The sequence below is a fragment of the Gallus gallus genome, chromosome 8 (genome assembly GCF_016699485.2).
Source record: "Gallus gallus isolate bGalGal1 chromosome 8, bGalGal1.mat.broiler.GRCg7b, whole genome shotgun sequence".
In the NCBI taxonomy this organism is placed as follows: Eukaryota; Metazoa; Chordata; class Aves; order Galliformes; family Phasianidae; genus Gallus; species Gallus gallus.
In genome coordinates this window covers 26,163,568-26,183,982 of record NC_052539.1, presented here as the reverse complement: position 1 = coordinate 26,183,982, position 20,415 = coordinate 26,163,568, and the positions used below count along the sequence as shown (strand labels likewise).

Genomic DNA, 20,415 nt, shown 5'->3' with positions numbered 1-20,415 from the left:
TAGACTAGATGTGACACTTGCTGGAGAAAAAATCTTGCATAAATCTGTCCAAAAAGACTCACTTAATCATATTACTTCACTAGCAGTGGTAACCTTTGGGGGCCAAAGTCCAGACAGGTTGAGAAATGGCACATGAGTACATAAAGGTGACAATTCCATTAACTGCAATCAAATAGGAAGGTGAATGGTGAGATAAAGACAAATGACTTGCTCTACAAAGAAAAGAAAATATGTGTGTGAAGGGGAAAGAGACAGAATGAACACTTTCTAGTCTTGTCAAGGAAATAAAGCTCCACTCCTGCTCCACTGAGATCCACACAAAAATGTCTTTCTGCCTCCCTGAAGGCAAGATTTGGCCGAGGATCCCGGCCTGCTGGTGAACGGTGCTGTGAGCTGTTGTGTCAGCAGCACATGTGTACACAGGAGGAACGTCCCTGCAGAAAACTGTGCAGACAGTCTTGCACCGCCCACCAAAGCCATACCAGCAATGCAGATACTAGCCTATCTTTGAAGGCAACAGGATCTTTTCCAACAAGTAGAAAAAATGGCTGGCACTGCATCCAGTGATTCAGAAATCTCAGATGTACCAGACAAGATTTTTTGGTCCAAATGGTGTCCCAGAGGATGAACAGAAACAGCTTTGAGACTTTCCTTCAACCCCCAAATCAGAAGGCATGGCTATGTATTGCTAACTGAAACTACCACAAGAAAAGAAAAGTTGTGCTGGTTTAGTGCCAAATTTCAGCACAGATGGAAGAGATTGTTGGGAAATATTCCTACTCAATAGCCATCAGCGAGGCCACAGATGGCATCGATAGCACTGCTAAGACAAGTTCACATTACCCAAGTTTTTTTCAGAGGAAGAGGAACCTTAAAGAGAGCTGCCATACTAGCTATAGTGTTGCTTTGTAACACTGAAATAAAGCCACAGAGATCTGTTTTCTTGTAAATCATTCTTACATTTATGTTGAGGGAGAAATGAATAATATATAATCCATCTATATAACCACTTTCTTTCTCTTTTGTAATTTCCTCACTTAGATATGGTCTTTTCAGGAATTTCTATGCCAAAAAGCTCATCTAAAGCCAATGCATTTAGCAAAGCAAAACAAGCAGATAAGTAAACTGCTTTACTCATAGCAGAACTAAAAAAGGATTGTATCTCTGAACATTCAAAAATTCTCTTACTTAGATATTGATTAATATAACAGTTGAAGGCAAGAAAAGATGTATAAAGAACCACGTAGCATGCATTTGCTTAGGGAGTTTATACAGGCAGCCAAAATAGATTTAAGTCTCGTTCTTAAGCAGGATAATACTGGAGTAGGAAACTGAAGTTGGGAAGGGCTCTGGATAAAATGCCTTCTGAGCAGTCAGATCAGGACAGGGAAACAGGAAAGTAAAAACCAACTGAGTACTATGTCACAAGAACGAGGAATTTTTGAGTGGAAAGCTAAACATTCTGAGAAGTGTACCATAGGAAAAAAAGGAAATTTCCTTTTTCCTGTTTTTAATAGAGATGATCAATTACTGTTAGACATTAGAGCAGCCAAGAAGGAAAATCCCTGCTTTATGCAGCTGTAAGTATAACTAATAAAATAATTCAGACTTCATCAATGTCTGACCCATTTGCTTAACTTTTGGGTCGCTCACCTTCTAATTCAAAATTCAGCAGCTGATATAAACAAGCATGCAATATTTCAGGCTCCTCCAAAATTCCAATGCCTTGCCTAGGCCTGTTCCTGCCTGCCCTCTTGGCTGGATACCAAAAACCTTTATTCTCAGGGGAGTCAGCCTTCCAAAAAACCACTTGGCACTCAAATCAGCGTTGCTGTGTTTTCCGAATGCTCACTGCAGGCAAGATGTTTTTGTGTTCTGGTACCCAACAGTTGAGCATTTCAGAGAACTCGGGGATTTTTCTTTTGAAACCGCATTGACAGTGCCATAAGAATAAGTGAGGCTCTGTGACACTGTGATTGTGGTGGGAAGATGGGATGACTTTCTTGCTGTACAGTGGTATACAAAGGGAAAATGCACATACCACGTCCTTTATAAACTTCCTTTCTGTGATGTGAATGCTGAAAGTTCTGGCTTAAAGTCCTGTTTTCATCAACTGGCGCCCCCCTGGGAAGACTGCCAGGCTGCTACAGATTAGGGTAAGAAGAAGACACCCCCCACCAATACTTGGACAAGAAGTCCACTGCTGCAGCATAGCAGAGGGCTGCTCAACAGCAGCACACACTTATTGCTGCAGCCGCTCATGCTGCCAGCATGTGAAAATGTCCTATTTGCTCCCCAGGTTCAGGCTGTGCACACAAGGCACAACTTTCCTTATCTCTTTACCCTCTTTACATATTCCTTTACATTCAGTGTTTCCTGAGGCCGCTGATGTCAGGGCCAACTATGACAGTGCAGCCTTTGCCTGGCAAACCCAGATGCACAAAATCCTGAAACCAAAATCTGCTGAGCTGGAAATGAATTTCACAAGCCAAGAAGTGAAAATCTCTTGAGCTTCTTAAATTTCACAATACCTTAAATCTCATGAAAAATAAGTATCAGAGGTTAAATATTTTTCTGCAACACACTCTCAAGAGTTTTGAATTGAGTATGAGCAGCGTATGTGAAGTAGTTCGCTACAGAGGTGATGTATCATAGCGATGCCAAAATCCAGACAGCACAGAGAAAGGTAGAAAATGACTCTAACCCCTTAAGCGGCATGTCTTATCTGCTTTTGTGGCTGTGATTTCCTACAAAAGACAGATCCTATTTTGCCCTTTGAATTCAGACACTTGTGAACACAGTCACAGGAGTTGAAACACCGTTAGTGAAAGACGGTTGTCTGCTCTCTGGGGGTAAGGTTGTTAACTGGAATCTGTACTATCAAGATTATAAACAATCCGCAGCCTTTCTCCTAAACTCATTGCAAAATGTACAAATGACAATAATCTGAAGTCAGCACTGTCATCTTTTAGAATCTGATATTCAACAGGGGCTCATGTGAGTACATAAAAAGAAATTTGTAGGGTCATAAAGCTACTTGCACATTGTACAGAAAGCAACTGAAGAGCACTAGATACAGCAATAAATTCACCATATATGTAGATTGTTCCAATGCAGTTATGCTATTTTCAAGTTCTGCATACGACCCAAAACAAATTGCTAATAATTAAAACATGATACTGATTGCAGAAGTTTTGCCCCTAGGGGAGTAATTTTATAATACAGAGCAGATTCAGCCCCGTTGTGGTACTTCTGATTTTCATGGAATTACACCGTTAATCAATTTTGCTCCACGTCTTACCCACAGTGATGCAATTCAACTTCAAAGGGACAGTTACGGGGTTTCCTACTGACTCAGGCCAAGTTTCTGGAACATGGAAAGTCTATAAGAGAGATGGTTTGAGGGATGTCTTAGTCTGTCATTTAGGAACATTCTCATATTAGAAAATGTCAAAGGATTTATATTGCAACATGTTGGATGTTAGAATTACTTGCTTTTTCTTCGTTCCTTACAGATACATTCTGAGTAGGTGCCCACCAGAAAACAGAGCAAATACCAAATAAATGTACTGATATGATTAGAGACAGCTGTTAATGGAAAGATACTGGGGATCCAGATAGTTCTGCCTCATCTTCGTTGCGTAGATCTATACTCTGAACTTAATACATTGCCTGAGCTTGTACTATGTGATAACAGAATGTCTGTAACACTCGGAACCCTGGAGGAAAGTATAAAGTATTAATTCTCCAATATTTTAAGTGGCTTCAAGTGTTTTGGGCAGGATTGATCTCACACTTGTGAGATTTATACTTTGAATGACAGATGGAAATCAGAACGCACACACTGATGCTCTCACTGGTGTTGAAAACTTCTGACTCCTGTATAGAATCAGTGAAATAGAGCTGCAACACTTTCCTCCTCCAGGGGCTAACCTGCTTTTTCCTGAAACATGCAGCTTCACAGGTCATGGCCCAGAAAACAGGAGTTTCCTCAGCAATTCCTGCCTACGTGAACCAGGCAAGTGGGATGTTGTCAGAGAACTGGGGGAGATTATTCCATTCTCTCTGCAACTGTTTGAGCTGCCAAAACAGAATGAAGCAGATGTCCAGGTTCTTGCCTAAGGCTTCCTAGGAAAATTAATGCTGTTATGAAACTGTATGAGAGACAAAACTACAGAAAGATACTCATGCCTGGATCAGGAAGGAAGAAGAACGCAGTAGATTTTGACAGTGCTGGACTGGTAAATGACATGCCCATTGCTGAGTGCTGTTATGAGGCAGAACATTCAGTGCATCACATCAAAAATTCCTTTAGACTATTGACAGAATATTAGAAAGAGCTAGAACAAGATGGTAAACATAACAGATCTATCAAAGGTACATTTTAAATTTCCTGTCTACATTCTAACACTGAGATTTGACAATCAAGGGCAGGTAGCGACAGCATGAGGGGAAATGGCTTCAAACTGGAAAAGAGTAGATTTAGCCTGGATGTATTAGGAAGAAATTCTTTACTGTGAGGGTGGTGAGACGCTGGAACAGGTTGCCCAGTGAGGCTGTGGATGCCCCCTCCCTGGAAGCATTCAAGGCCAGGCTGGACAGGGCTGCGAGCAACCTGGTCCAGTGGGAGGTGTCCCTGACAGACATTTTTTGCCCTTTCTGTCAGCTACAGCAATGAATTGTGATGAAGCAAGATGAATTTCTGAGGCAGAAAATAAAACTGTAGCTGTACTCTTATTTTAGTCTATTTCATGTCTGATTGTTTTCAAGAGCAGGACGACGAGACTGGTTGTGTAACTCCACCCTTGAGAAGAACTGCCAGGATCGTTGTTTATGAGCGTGACCCAAAGGCTGGAACAGCTTCCTTACCTACAGAGTGTTGTAATCCCGGAAATACCGTGGGATGTCTTCACCAACATCTCCTTCCCATCAACACCGCGTGCACTGCAAAGAGCATCCCGGGAGATACAGGACTGAGAAATTAGGATGGCAGATAATGACCCCATGGGCTTCAAGCATTTCCCTCAATAGAGTCATGGCCACCAAGGGTCAGGTCAGTAGCTATGAAGCAAGCCCGCAAGCAGGGCATGACCCCATGCTGAGGGGCAAACAGCAAACTGCATGTGCACTTTGTATACATCCATTTGTATGTTCTACTGATATAACTCAATTTTCCCCACATTATCTTAAAGTAAACTGAAGATCTGGGGAGGGAAATGAAGCTTTTACTGAATGAAATGAATTTTTCAGAACTCAACTCCACCCCTCCCTTGATCACCTATTACAATCTAAGCAGCAAGTGCCATGCTTCGAGTTCACTTGGTTTTTTTTCCACACCTTATCCCTTTAGGTTGACCAGCAGCTCAACATTTAATCTAAAGCTAACTTGTGTGCAATTTTTGCCTTAAAAATTCTCATCGAAAAGTCATTTCCTCCGCATGAAGATGTAGGATGTCAGCTTGATATTGGAGAAAAGTATTCAGTACTCTTGCTTTTCTTTAATATGCGAGTGAAAGGAAAGAAATCCCAGATAGAGCTGAAGATATGTCTGATTGCCATCCTGTTAGAAAATATGTATGCTCTAAATCAGCACAGTGATACTTATATCACTGAGTTTCTGATGTTGTTGAAAACTGACACCAACACCACCATCTGAATTTTCACCCAAGAACAATTTTCCCTTTAGAATAAACACCTCCAGGGTTGAGACTTCAGCTGCTCCATCCTGAGCTAGAGAACTGTTTTTCCAAGCTGCTGCCTGTACTGGGCTTCAAACCAACACTGAATGAATGCAAAGAAGGAAGCCTAATACACAGCAGGCTTAGATATATGGAGGGTTTGGGGTTTTTGGAACATCAAACACTTCACAGTAGAAAATATTTGCAATTTGGTATTGCAAGCATTTCCCTTCCCACTGCAAGGTTAATTTATCATAGAGGCATATATTGTTCTCACAGACAGTATTGCTAGCTGGTGGTGTTCTTGTTACATTAACTTGTTCTCAACCAGAAGAAAATTAAAGTGTCACCCGTGGTGAAGGTTGTCTTTGTGAAATTGCTTTCTCTTATATCATGCCCCTACTTATTCAAGGAACCAACTCAGACATTGAGAGTAAGGCTAAGGATCTCAGTGGTGCTTTTGACCTTTCAGTCATGGCCTTTTCAAGGTATTCTGCATCTTAGCAGCAGCCTTTAAGTGTTATATCTTCATTTGTAACCTGTTGCTGCATTTATTCCACAAGACTACGCAACAGCAATCCAGAGCCTGTGACCACAGAGGCTTACTGGTTGCAGCTCCTCCTAGCACAGCTCCCAGCAATACATCCTCATCATTTGTAGTATGTTTTGCGTTCAAAAACCTCACTGGTTCTCTGAGTTGAGTAACAATGTTCTTACACCCACTCAGTGTCCTTAATATTGGGTAACAGGAAACGAGGAGACGAAACAAGCTATTACTTCTGGTTCCTAAGGCCTTGAATCTTTAAGCTGTAGTTCTATGTGGGTATCTGCTCTTTGACAACACTTCCCATATTGTGTTTCAGCCAGGAAGATGGATGTACCTTAGTAAAAGTGAGTCATTCACTGAACCTAGGCCAAACTCTGAAGCAAATCTGGGCCAGTTTATTGCCTCGGGAGGAAACCTGGTTTTTGCATGAATTAGATGTGAAAATAAGCAGAGCCTGACTGACATCTTCTCTGAATTCCATCTGTAAGGGTAAAACCCAGCGGGCAAGAGCCTCAGGCATGGCAAAAATGAGGAGGGGAAAATGAGGTTTCCTGTCTCCCCTCCAAGAACCAAAGACACACGTTACTCAAACTTAGTGTAAATTGTCAATTATTCATATGCTCATTAACCAATGTTTATAGAATGTCCTATATATGTAAATCGGAGTAAATATGCTTACATTTTTCCTGCAGTCTCCAACTTTCATTCTACAGCAAAACAATTCCAACTTGTTATGCCTGTTCTTTGGCCAGGCACTTCCTACAGCTCTGTTGCTAATATTCCCAGCTCAAACTGTTCAACTGTATTTCCCTACAGAAATTTCTGCATCGGTTTCTAGTTGCTTTAATTCCATCACAGATCACATTCTGTTTAATGATAATTTGATTTTGCGTTGTAAGACCCAGACGTACATTAGGAGGTCACAACCTTTCCATTTATCTCTTAAAGTAACTATTTTTTCCCCAAGTTCCATCAGGTTAAAACAGTTAGCAATTTTTCTCCTTGAAGCGTCCCTTCAGCTTAGCCAAGATATATAATAGATCAGTGTAGCTACGAATGCATTACAACATTAGTCATCAATTAGTTTTAAACCATCGCAGTAATATATCATTTATCTAGCTTGCTGTAGCACTATTGTGAACATTTAATTTTTTAAAGGCATCTTGATTTTTTAACCTGACGGCTGCATCCTCCTTTTGTCTCCTATACAGACATCTCCTTAAGGAACAATAAAAATTAGATTTGTTTGACCTGCACTCAGGGTTCGTTTAAGCGAGATGGATTTTAATTGCTCTGCCTACTCCACCAGACAGCTTTTATGCAATATTCCAGACATTTACGCACTGTCTTTCTCCTTGCTGTAAGCAGGTGTGTGTGGCCACAAATGCCTGTGAAGCAGCTCTTACTATTCATTTCACGTCTCTGACAATCCTCTGGGAAATTGCTTACTCTGAGGTATCATTGGCATCGAATTAAGGGCCCAAGTCAATGCCACTTACCTCTTCCTAATGCCATTTTCTTTTAAGACCCAACCTCTTGAGTGGGTAACTCTGAAAGATCTTTGCTGAGCTCCTCGTGTTTGTGTTGCCATCACGTAGTGAGGATGACTCACCTCTGCATCTCCTGATAGCAAAGATGTGTACAGAGTCTGACCTGTCTATCCTAAACTTCACATTGTCCTTCTACCATCTGCATGCACTTGACTTACATTTATGGTTCGAAAGAGCTTGGAGTATACACTAGCCAAGGCTGAGAGAAGCGTGCCTATGCCACAGATAATCAGTATCTTGAAGGATCTCTAACTTCAGCTAGAAAGTCACGCGAGCAAGTTATCACAGCGTTGACTCAGGGCTGAAACACCCTGTCTGCTCTGCCAGCTCAGAGCAGAGGCAACATGAGCTCACATTTGCCCACAATGAATCTATTTGCTCCAGCAGCTCCAGCAGGAGAGGAGAACCTCATGTAGAGTTCTCTCCTTGTTGATTCTCCTCTTCCACAGATGATACAATCTGAAGATGATGTCCTCTGTCTTTCCTCTTCTTCCCATTCCTAAAAAGGAAGATTTGGCTGTCCTGTGAGTTACCAAATCAGCATAAAAAAATGGGCCTCCTAAGCGGTTATGTGTGCCTACAGCTGGTTCTGTTCTGCTCTCTGTTGGACACACACATGTACTCAATTCTCATTTGTGCTGGATGCCTATTAAAAGAACAAATCTGTGAGTGAGGAGGGTCCCTTTTACCATGTCAGTGGAAGTGAAATACGTAAATCTCATGCATGCTGAGGGAGAATGTATGCTTAAAATGCTTGGGAGAACAGCTGTGAAAAAGAATAAGCTGTTTGTATTATGCTGCACAGCGTCATTGATCCAACATGCTAAGCTGATCCTCATGCAGTACATTGTGCTTGCGTTACACTGCCCACTGCTCCATGTGTGGGTTATTCAAAATGCACAGCTTTTCAGACAGTACAAAAAAAGAAACAAACTTGGCTTTTTCCATCACAATATAAGCAGCATGGTTCACAGCAGCCAGGAAAAACTGGATTGGAAAGAACTATTCCAGCAAGGGGCCCTGTGCAGTGAGCAGAGGTGAAGGTCATGGCAAGCCTGGAAGGCACTGCGGGGATCAGAGGGGCTGCCTGCCTTTCTTATGCTGGGCAGCCATGTTAGGGACTGGAATAATCTTCCGTGGTGCCAATGTCTTTATCCTCCCTTAATCTGCTACTCACTCAATCTGAAACTCACTCAGTTGGGAGACACCTCAAAGTGAGACCAGTGTGTGATGATTGGGGAACTACAAAACACCAAAATAACATTAAGGATTCTACAGGAGACTAACAAATGAAATCCCACTTCATTTCCTAAAAACAAAGCAGAATTGCTCACATGGCCAAAAAACAGCGCGCAACATCAAAGTGCATGGAACAACTCTACGTAGTTCAAGGCATTCTTCTTCCACCTGCCCATCTGAGCCAGCACCTGAGCCCCAGCAGAGATTGCACAAAGGGTTTCCCTCTGGACAAGGGGGACAGGCAGCATAACATGTGAGGTGCTAATTATTGCATCAGTGGAAGAAATGCAGATGTCACACTGAGAGAAATCTTAGAAAACTTGTACCTGATTTAGAAACTGTGAATACAGAAATGACATCAGGAAAGAGATGAGAGCTCCAATGCACTTAATTTGAAGGTGGCCACATAATTCTTTCATTTCTTATTGTTTTCTTCCTAGGGCTTGTATATCCATCAGTAACACACCGCATTTTTTACTTCTCTGACAGAGGCACTGAAAATCAGAACCTATTTATTTAGTGCCAAACAAAACCAGAAATAAGGCCAGGCTTCAATACTGCAATACAGCACCTCTGAGGATGAGGTGCAGCAGGGCTGAGTGCTCAGCAGTTGTTACGTGCACCCAGGAATCATATTTGTTTGAAAAGAAGTCCCGTGACTTAGTTTCACTGGATATGTCCAGCTCATCTAGAGTCCACTTAAGCCTTGGCAAACCTCTAACTCAGAGACTTAACAAAAGTATTAATATAGACATTCTTTTATATTATCACATTTCATAACAGCTCCCACCTTTGCAACCTCATACTTACTCTTTGGAACACAGAGGCCTATTGACTCATAACTGGACTGGGGTGCCAAAAACTCCCAAATTTAGAGATGTTTGGAACAAGAGAGATTGCTTCAGCCCCATCCACAACAGCAAATTAACCACAAGTCATCATCTGTGTGAGTGACATTTTCAGCATGTTCAGAGCCTGGCGTGAGCAGACATTCCTTCTCCAGTAAGATTTACAGAATTTGCACATTGACAAGTATTGAGGTAAACCGTGGTCCAAGGGCCAAGTGCATAAATTAGCCTTGTCCCCTCCCTGCAGTAAATTACACATGTACACATTGTAGGTTGGCTAACTATGCTTTTGGCAACTTGAACAAGTTTCTGTGAGTGCGTGTTAACAGAAGGGGAGTTTGTGTCATGCTCATGCATTTACATTTTCTTTTCTAAGACTTTGTTGCAAGGAATATGTTGTACATCATTTTTCCCTCCATTCACATCAGATACTAGATTAAAGAGGAAAAAAAAGGTTACATTAGAAGTTTTGGCACGTATTGCACTTTCACAGCAGAAATGGTGTCACTTGTAGATTGGGTTGGTTTAAATTACACAGGTCAATATAAGGCCAGCAAGAAGTGCTGGATTAGCATCCTCAGAGACTGGGGTCCTAACCTCATTCACAGAGCAAGTCCAGATCAAGAGGTGTCAATTAAAGCTTCATGCACAATGCTTCTGCCATAGAAGACAGCTGTATTTCCTCAGGAAATCCAAGTGCTCACCTCTTCCTTGAGCCCTCTGCTTGTGCAGCAAAACAAAATGACCAGTTGGCAAGATGGAAAGGGGACCGACATTCCCTTTTCTTCTCTAAGCACTGTCAAGTTGTTTCATGAGCTGCAGATTTGCAGTAGCCCATGTACCTGTGAAATATCTGAATCACTGTCTTCCATGTGTCAAAACGATGCCATTTCTGGGCTGTTCCATCTTCCTCCCACAGATTTACCACATTTTAGGTAAATTACATGGCCTAAAAACCCAAATATGTTTTGCAGCTCTGATTGGGTCTTGATGACTTCTAAAAACATCAGACAGTGAATACTGCCAGGAAACCCACATGTTGCCCCAAGGGATGCAGTTTGCACTCCAGGCGTTCAGCTTTCAAACTGGATTATCTGTGGTGAAGATTTTCTCTATGACCCGAAGAACCAGAAGAATTATTTTTAATTGAAGGCTGAAAGCCTCACATAATCAGATGACAGAAGAACCAGGGCTTTCTGACAAATAGAAAACACCAAATGATTTTAGATTCAGTCACAAAAGAACTAAATGCTGTGTATAAGTCTCCTCCTGAAAACAAATTCCAGCAAATTCAACCTCCTGCCAGGCTTCTCACTCAGCCTAAGCCATCTTCTTGCAAAATGCCTTTGTATCGCAACTTCCAAACTGTCTGATACATCTGCTCCCCCTCAACTCCTTGCAGAAAGCCCTTCCTCACATCAGTGGTATCCATGGAGCAGCCGGAGGCTGTGCTGCTTCACACTGTGCACAGGTTCTTCCTACCATGTCTCCAGACCGCCCCAAGGTCTCTTATGCAGGGTGAGAAAGATGAAGAGCAGAAGCCATTTCAGGAGTGTGTGTTGATGTTGGACAGAGGGTCAGAGCTCAGTTCCTCACCTTAGGTCCCCCGTGTTCACCTCGTAGCAAGCAGAACGGTTGTTCCAGATATGAGATCCAGAAATTAGTTCATTCCATTAAAAAAAGCGTCAGGAAAGGTTTTCTTCCTCCCAGGTCTTTTCTAAAATTATGTCCAGGAAAATGAATTGATTGCTAGGGGCTGTCCTTGGGAGTTGGCAGAGCATCATGAAGGGCAGCAGGGAGGAAATCCTGCATGTCTGTCTGCCAGAGCATTCTGTCCTTTCCTTTTGGCACTGCATGCTCAGCCCTAGCATGGAAGTGGCCAGGGAGAGAAAGGTGGATTTACCTGGAGACAGAGCAGAAGCAATGACAAATAATGAGGGCTGTCAGTCCCCAGTCAGCACAGGATGAGTTGCACCACGCAGTGAACCCATAGCTCTGGAGCACCCAGAGCTGCTGGCCCCTGAGGGATGGCTCTGCCACTCTGTACAGTTGGGGACCTACATCCCAGAGCACCACTGCCTCCTACAGCAGCTCCCTCCTCAGCTTAGAGCTCCTGCTTCCTCCCATGCCTCATGTGCAAACAGAGATTTGCTACTTCACCATCCCTTCCCTCCTCTGCAATTAGGACTGCATGCCATTAATGTCCCTGAAATACAAGCCTGAGTGCAATTCCCAGACACACGGCCCTGGAGACTCTTTTCAGGGCACACCACATTTTAAAAGAAGTGCTTTCTCTTAAGCCTCTCTGTCCTATTCCCAACAACAGAAGAACCTGGTAGCAACCACAGCAAACTCACAGTAGGAAAAATATCATTAGAGAAGTACTCAATGTTCACAAAAATCCCCTTTTCTACAATTCAGCAGAAATGCAGCTGGCACGGCCCAAGTATCAAAACCAGTCCTTAGAGCATAGCAGAAACCCCTGACATAAAATTTGGAGAATTCCAGAGTTTCTGTTTCTGTAAATAAAAAATGTCACAGGGAGAATATACAGAGGATAATGATATGAAGGGCCATTCAGGGAGGAAAGAAGAAGAAGGGGTTTGCAGCCCCGGTTGCAGACAGGTTCCTTGGCTCACTCTGTTCTCACTTTCCATCTTCAGAGCAAAACAATGATAACAAAAATCACAGTGAAGGCAAATGAAAAATATTTGCCTAGTGATTTAGCATACATTTGCATGCTGTAGGTATGCTAAAGAAGAGGCTGTTTCTCAGCCTACAGTCTCGGGTTAGAGAAATAGAAAGAGGTAGGAGAACTGGAACAGAATTTGTTGTAGCAAATTCAGTTCCTTAGGGAAAAAAACAAGCTGAAGTGCCAGTTTCAGAGCAGCTAAGCATGCAGAGACTCAGATCCTGCTGTAAAAAGTCAGGGAGTTCATATCAGGAATGCAGGCTATGACACAGAAGGAAGCGTGGCCATCATTGTGGAATAAGCCGGCACACAGGTGGAGTGGGCTGGAAATACCAGTAGGGCCGCGGGCAGGTATCGCAGCAGGTGCACTGACAGTGGGGATGATGCATACATTTTCGGTTTGGCTGGTGATGAAGCAGGAGTCCTGCTGACTAAGAGTGAGGCGGCACAGACGGTGACTGTGAGATTGCGCTGCTGCAGGGCGAGACGCCTGCGTCTGAACGCCATTGGGACGGCCTCGGAAGTAACGCAACCGCTGAGAGTGTTATCTGCACATCTCGGCTGATCCCAAAGCTGTGCTGAAAGCCAAGCCCCCGCTTCAGCACGACACTGCTCCACAGCTCCTTGACGTAGCACATTCACCAGCAGGTCCAACCAGTAATTCATTTAGTCGAGTCAATAGGACAAACCCATGCGGGAACAACTGAGTCACCTTGTCGTGCTGAGCCCGTCCCAGAGCTGCTCCCTTGGCATTCCACGGGGGTCTGCCAGAGATCAGGTCCTCCATCTGAAATACCAAACCCTGTCTCTGCTTTGCTCCACAGACCCCACTTATGTGGACATACCAGATGATGTTTCCTAAACATTCAGACATCAATGGAGACAGAAATACTGACAAGAATCAATGCAGAGACATGTCGCTTTGCCAAATTTAAGTTACTTCATCCCCAGTGGGCTTTGGCAGCTTTCACCTGTGGCTGATTATATGATTTGCTGTAGCAAAAGGCTATGAAAAGGCTGGTTCAAAAAGAAAAGAAAAAAGCTGAAGAGGAGCTGAGGTTGTCATACTCAGCAAAGTAATATAATAAACACCTATAAAGAGAAAAATACATGATAGATGCCTCTGGCAGTAAAATTCCTAAGAGCAACATGAGCTACAGGTTACAAGGAAAAAGACGAAGACATAAAGAAGTACAGATTAACTTGGTCATGGCAGAACAGCAAGAAAAGCAGCTGGTTCTGATATTTGTATTGACAAAACTCTGGCTGGCTATCAAATGTACCCTTCCCACCCAGTAATACTTTGGACTTGAAGGGAGCATAAACATCCCTTATCATTCTATATCATTAATTACAATTCTACTGGGTGTCCAAATGCCAGAACATTAGGATCTGAATTCCAACATGATGTGGTCCCAATCATTTAAAAGTAACAACACATTCTGCCCCACTGTATTCTCCTTACAGTTCACATGGGGAGAAGCATGACCTGCCATATGGAAAATATCAGTCAGAATAAAACATTTGTATCATACTTTAAGAGTCGTTCATTGTCTCCCAATGGTATTTGCCATAAAACCAAGTAAAAGTGAGGTTATTTAAGCACTATTAAACTCAGAGACTGTGAACGGATGCCCATCTAGTTTTACTGCAGTCTGGTGTAGTCTTTCTTAATGCAACACGCACATTTAGCAGACTACAAATTCCATGGATGACTTCAGTAAAAGTGGGAAGTTGTGCTACCAAAGGAGAACGCGAGCCAAAGATGTTCTATTATCCATGTCCTATTAAAGGTCAGAGAGAGCTCTTACCTCAGTTCTATAATGTGACCAGAAACTTAATTGAAAATATACAAAAAGGTTATTAATAAAGGTTATTAATAAAGAGATGAAGCCACAGTAAATTTAATATAGCTCACAGGAGGACTTTTTCTAGAAAGAGAAGGTTATATAGATAGATAGATAGGCCTTTAATTAAGGTGTATTGCTGAGTTAAGTGTAAATTTTCCAAGCAAGCACGAAGATGAAAAACTGGTAATTGCTTCCAATTTATATTATAAAAATCAGTCATGTTCATTTTGCTTCCTATGACAGCCTTACTCAATTCTAAAGTTCATTCACTTAATTGGAAGGGAGATGTCTCAGTAAAATCATAAGGAACTGAGGAAAGGGATGGGCAGATTGGAAGAACTGAACAAACAGCACTTTAAGTGAAATCGGCTAAACCCCTCATCCAAGATTCTCAGTAGATAGTTTGCTGCCCTCAGGGGATATTTATTATCAAAGCCAAGTAGGAAAAGATCAGAAATTAGATCACAAAAAGGTCTCAAGTGGTCTTATTGAAAATTGAATCTTAAGAAGACCCCATTTCTTATACTGCCGTAATTTCACCACGTCTCACAGTTAGCATAGACGAGAAACTTTTCTCTCACAGAGACCTCTTGCAACAACAGAACGACTCAGCTAAGGATCACCAAAATGTACCCAATGCACAAAACCATATTTGCTTCAACCCTGTTCTTCTCTTGCACTTTTTCACAGCTCAGAGTTCGAAGAGAGTTTCAGGCAACTCTTGGCATTAACTGACCTCAGATAAAGCGTCCTACACATGCAGTGAGTCTTTGTGGGTCTGGGAGTTATCCAGTTCCTTACATGGAAATGATACTCGGTGAGTTAAGTGGCAAATAACAATGAATTATAAGAGATAACATTTATAAGTTATAGTCCTGGAGATTAAATTACAAGTAATTCACAGGACCAAATTCAACCTCAGAATGACTTGCTGACTACTTTCAAATAGCAAACCTACATTTCTTTTGCAGGCAAATTGCCTCTAAAAAGATGAGCTTGAGTCTACCATCTTTGGTCTCTGGAGGGAACGGACATGGGACACTACTCCATTATTAGAAAGAGAAGGTTAATAACGCTGTAATGCTAATAACTTACAAAATCCAAAGTAATCACGTTGTGGAAGTATTTAATACTTTCCATAATCAAACTGGTAAGCAAGGTTTAACCAATGAAATAGCAAGGTTAGAGTATTTAAAATCTCTGATGTTAGGTTGCTAATAGGAACAACTAATGGATTATCCTTCAACAACACAGGACTAAATCAAAACACCGAAACATTCCCCAGTTAAGATGAAAGGAATGAGATCTCCATACGTGAAGAACATTAAAGCTAGCAACAATAAATTTTTATCTGTCAGAGGGAAGAAAGGATAGGGCTCCAGAAAGCACAGGGAGGATTAGGGAGAACAGCAGACAATCGACAGTGAAACAGAGACAGAGCTGGGAACATAACTATAAAGCGCTTGAGGAAATCCCTAAATCCATTGGTATTACAGCATCTACAATGACTTCTCAGTTTTGTGGCCAATCTCACTATCAGAAGAGTTCTGCCATTGGTGAAGTGGAAGTAGGATCAGGTCTTAACAGCAGGATGTTAAAAAAGCTTCAGTGAGGTTTGAAGTTATTTCATGAAACATACCTATGGTAATTTGCTAAGAAAGACAGAGGTAGCAACTACAAGAAGGCCTTAGCCATGAATGCAGAGACAAGTTAAAGAAAAGCAAGACAGTGAGACTGAAGCATTTCAGCTGCTCCATTGTAAGCAGGCACTTGGAGAGAGCAGTGCTAGGCAATGGCAGCAGCCAGGCTTGTTGCATGCTTTGCACTTGCTTCTGTTGATGTAGCAGGACAACTGCTGGTGGAACTGCATGGGGAACTGCATCACTGACATAGCACAATTCCTAAATAATTTTTTTTTTAAAGCATAAAGAAACAGAGTGAAGGTGTCTACGTTCTTTAGCCCACACTGTATCTATAATCTAATTTATAGCATAACACCACAAACAGTTGCATAGGACCCAAGAGGAGGCAATAACTTCCTCATGAGGGCAGAAAAGCAGTTCCAAGAGTAGAAGGAACTTCTTAATGTGGTCCTATTGCTTTGCTTTTGTTTTCAGTAAATGCCAAATAAGCTGCATTCAGGAAAATGGAAGCAAGCTAATCTCCTTTATCCAAGTGGGCACAGTGCTGATGGGTTGATGGTTGGACTTGATTATCTCAGAGGTCTTTTCCAGCCTTAAGGACTCTATGACTCCACGAATCAAGGGTAAAAGCAAGCATTTAGGCAGCCATCCCAGACTTGTTGAGATGATGTCTTAACACCTTACCTTACTCTTCTCAATGACTGTGAGGGATAGAGCAAGCACATTGATTTAGCACTAAAAACAGTTTGGATAAACCTCCACATTTGCTAAGAATTAAGCCCTGAAGAGAACTTATCTGGCATCTGAAATAGAGTAGGATGTGAAAGACTAGCAAAAGCTGAAGATTTATAATGGAAACTCCCTTTGCTTTCAGTAGGGAGAGTAGATAAGGTGTAAGAAGGACCGAAAGGATCTGTGTTATTTCAAGGAAAAAACATCCAGGATTCTTGTCCAGAGAGCTGTTCTGAACTGGAAGTACCCCACATCCCTCTCTGTGCCAACTTCTGCTTCTGCCAGTAAAATGAGTCCTTACACTACATCACAGTTGTATTGTGCAGTGCTTGTAAAAGGATGCAGCATACACAGTAAGATGCAGCTGTTAAGATCAGCTTCCTCACTCCCCCTTTTAGTTAATCCTTTTGCTTGTCCACGTGCCCTGAAACAAATGTGAAGCCTTACATCCCAGTGCAATCATCCTTCACTCATCCCCTCTCCTGACACCTCCTGTGAATCTTTAAGCATTACTAGAAAGGCAATAACACCACACGAGTCTTATATCATTAGAAAGTTGGGCTAAAATGATCCTAGCAGTAGTTAGCATCCTTTTTTTAAGGAGAGTATGCATGAACAAAGATAAGATGTTGAAATCCCTTTCTAACAATTGTGGTATCACTGCATGTTAAACACCGTTTTTACAGAAAACTGGGCATGTTATCTACAGTAAGACAGAAAAACAGCAACAAAGCACTAATGACTCAATAAAAGATACAGCCCATCAAGAAATTAGCTTTGCTTCTTGACAAATCTTCTGTGACTGTCTAATGTTCTGTTTTTTTGGTAGAATATTTTCTCATCCAGAAAGTTACAATATATCACCCATTTTTTATCGGACTTGTTCAAAAAACCACAATTTTCCAGTTCTCTTATTTTAATATAGGCAGCAAAGTAAGTTTCCAAAATCAACTATTATGCAACAATAAGAAAATAATGTAGAACATTGTTGCAGTGTGGTAATAAGTTTAAAAATCTGTTCTTTGTTAGGGCCCAACCCAAAGCCCTGTAATGTCTGTGGAAAGACTTCAATCAGATTTGATCTGCTCTCATAAATACAGCCATTAGTTCAGACCGAAATGTTGACAGTGCTTTACTTGGCCTTTTCACAAACAAGCATCAGCAACATCAGTGGGACTTACCCATGTGCAGGCGTGGGCAAAAAGCGAGCGCACTGTTGGCATCAAGTCATTGTCTTACATAGCAAATGCTATCCTGAGGTGAACACACCAGCAGACTGTCCGCCCAACTGAAAGATGCTACAGCAGGAAGAGGACAAACTGCAAGCTGAGACCTCAGGGCAGATCCTGCCCTTCTTAGCTGTCTAGCTGTACTGATCTCTTTTCATGGGCTTTACCCCAGAATTATATATTTATCAGTCTTCTGAGACAAAACAAAATAAAACAACCACCAGTAACTTCTATACTGCCCCCTAAACCCTCCCATTTTGACCGGCCTCAGCCCTCATTGCTCTGGCTGTGTTTCACCTTCACTACTCTTTCCCCCGAGATCAGAGGAGGGACGAGTGTGGCCATCAGAAAGAAACCTTAAGAAAACTCGTCTTTTGTTGTCCACAAGTTGTTTATAGGTAAAGGAAGTCATTCTAAGTCCAACACTTAAATATATAGATAGATACGATGCTGTTTCTTAAACTTCTAGCCAAATTAACATTAGAATATGAAACTGAAAGGCAGGAGTGATTTATGCAGTCACCATCATTCCAGAAGACACCCTGTGTAAGTAGTTGTATGCTCTCATGGACAATACATAGGGCTGGAGTCCAGAAGCCTGAGCTTGTCTTGCCCTTGACATCCAGTTCAACCCTAGGCAAACCATACAGCTTGATCCTAGACCTACTGAAGTCATTGGCAAAGGTCCTTTTGTTGTAACAGCACAGGATCAGGTCCTGCATCTCTCCTTTTCTTTGGTGAAAGTGTGTGAAGTGTTTCAAAGATGTAAAGTACTATGGTTGTCATCCAGCAATTCTTATTCATGCCTGCTAATTTTTACTTGTGGGAGTAGATCCATTGGCTCCATAGTCGTCATTCTTTCTAACACTGTTAGTATTATTCATAACACATCTAGTTTTCCTGCATGTTTTTATTAATTTTAAAAGTGGAATATTTTTAGCATCACATTTCACATATTGAATAGATGCATGATACAATTAACTAAAGAAATGTCATAAGAAACACAAAGAAAATATTCTTATTACATTTGATATTTAATTTCACCCCGTTTCTCTCAAATCAAACATTCTACTGCTCACAGAAAGCTTCAGAGATTGGTTCTGCTATTTCATGTTTTTGAGGAAGATCATGTCAGGATGTTCCACAGTCCTGTGGTGCTGCCATGGTTTGTAGATCCTTTCCTGGATTCTCAAAAAGCAGTAAGATGAAGCGGGTCCAGAACACAGAAATGGGTTTGGCCAAGTTTGCTAACGTCAAATTTTATGACTGAGTGGCCCAATTAATTTCCTTTCATTATTCCCGGAGCTGGAATTGTTAATTCTCTTGCCTATCATCCATTCTGTGGTTTTGTTACTTCAAAATGAGGCAGATGTCTTCCTATAGGAAAGGGCCTTACGGGGCAGAGGTTTATGAGGTTAGATGCATCTCTTTTTTCACTCCAAAAGGAGTAACAATGAGCTAAAAGCTGCTATAAGTGACATCTATAAAAGAAATAAAATAAAGTTACCATGCCACTGTAAGTACATGGGCAGGCCTGGAGCAAGGTTAAGTGAAAAACTGCTAGCATCCATTTATTTCCATGATTGTTTTCATACAAATCAGGCTTTGGCCCATCTTTTATTAAACGTGGCCCTTTGCACATTATAATGTATTGGTGTTAGTCTTCATCTTACCTAACTTTAGCTAACATCAATCAGCAATCATCCTATTTTGTAGAGTATTAGGAAGTGATATTAGGAAACAACTTCAAGAGGCAATTCACCTCACCCCAACAGAACTAAGACCAATGGGATGAATCACTCTCTCAAGAGTACCTGCTTATCCCCATTGACAACAGATCAAGAGCTGGGTGGCTTCCTTAGGCTGAATGCTTACCTTCAGACGGCTTAAGCTGGGTGAAATGAATCCCACTTAGATTTGTACTCAACATCAAATTCTGCTGCTTCCCACAAACTAAATTATTTTAGTCATCAGGTGCCTTACTCACTGCCTCTTGCTGTTTTGTTCGAGGAGCTGACTTACGGAGTAAAAAGCCTTTCCTACAAATGAAAAGGAAAATGCTTCTTGTGCTTTTAACTTTGCTTCTGTTAGCGAAGTACTGCCTGCAGTATGGCAAAGTGTGGGTGTGGTGAGCTCTTTATGTGTAAGAGATGCCGATGATGCTGGAGCCAGAAAGTAGGAGATAATTTTCCAAAGCTGCCTTGCAAGCAGTTGGCCAACCAGACTTCAGAAGAATCCAGAAACTGGCCAGCTTTGCAGCCATGTTGGCTGGTAGACCAGAAATCAGCACTTTCCAAAAAACATAATGGAAGTAGATACGCCAATCCTACAGAACTTCAGCAGCAGCTGGGGGCATCTGATCCCCCTCCAGTCCTCTGAAACCCTGAGTGTTGGAATTTAAAGATGC

At 41.8% G+C, this 20,415-nt stretch overlaps 1 protein-coding gene across 28 annotated transcripts in view; it reads right to left on the bottom strand.

Moving 5' to 3' along the window:
• Positions 1–20,415, bottom strand: part of FGGY (FGGY carbohydrate kinase domain containing) — a 278,664-nt gene that overhangs the window by 121,137 nt on the left and 137,112 nt on the right. For 17 of the 28 annotated variants that reach the window (XR_005861966.2, XM_046944690.1, XM_046944687.1 and 14 more), the window contains one exon: positions 10,567–11,765. The exons of the other annotated variants lie outside the window; for them this stretch is intronic. Coding sequence is in view for 16 of the 17 variants with exons in the window: in XM_046944690.1 (XP_046800646.1) it covers positions 10,567–10,638 (72 nt within the window). In the remaining variant the exon portion in view is untranslated. The remainder of the gene's footprint in view (positions 1–10,566; positions 11,766–20,415) is intronic. 28 annotated transcript variants of the gene reach the window in all.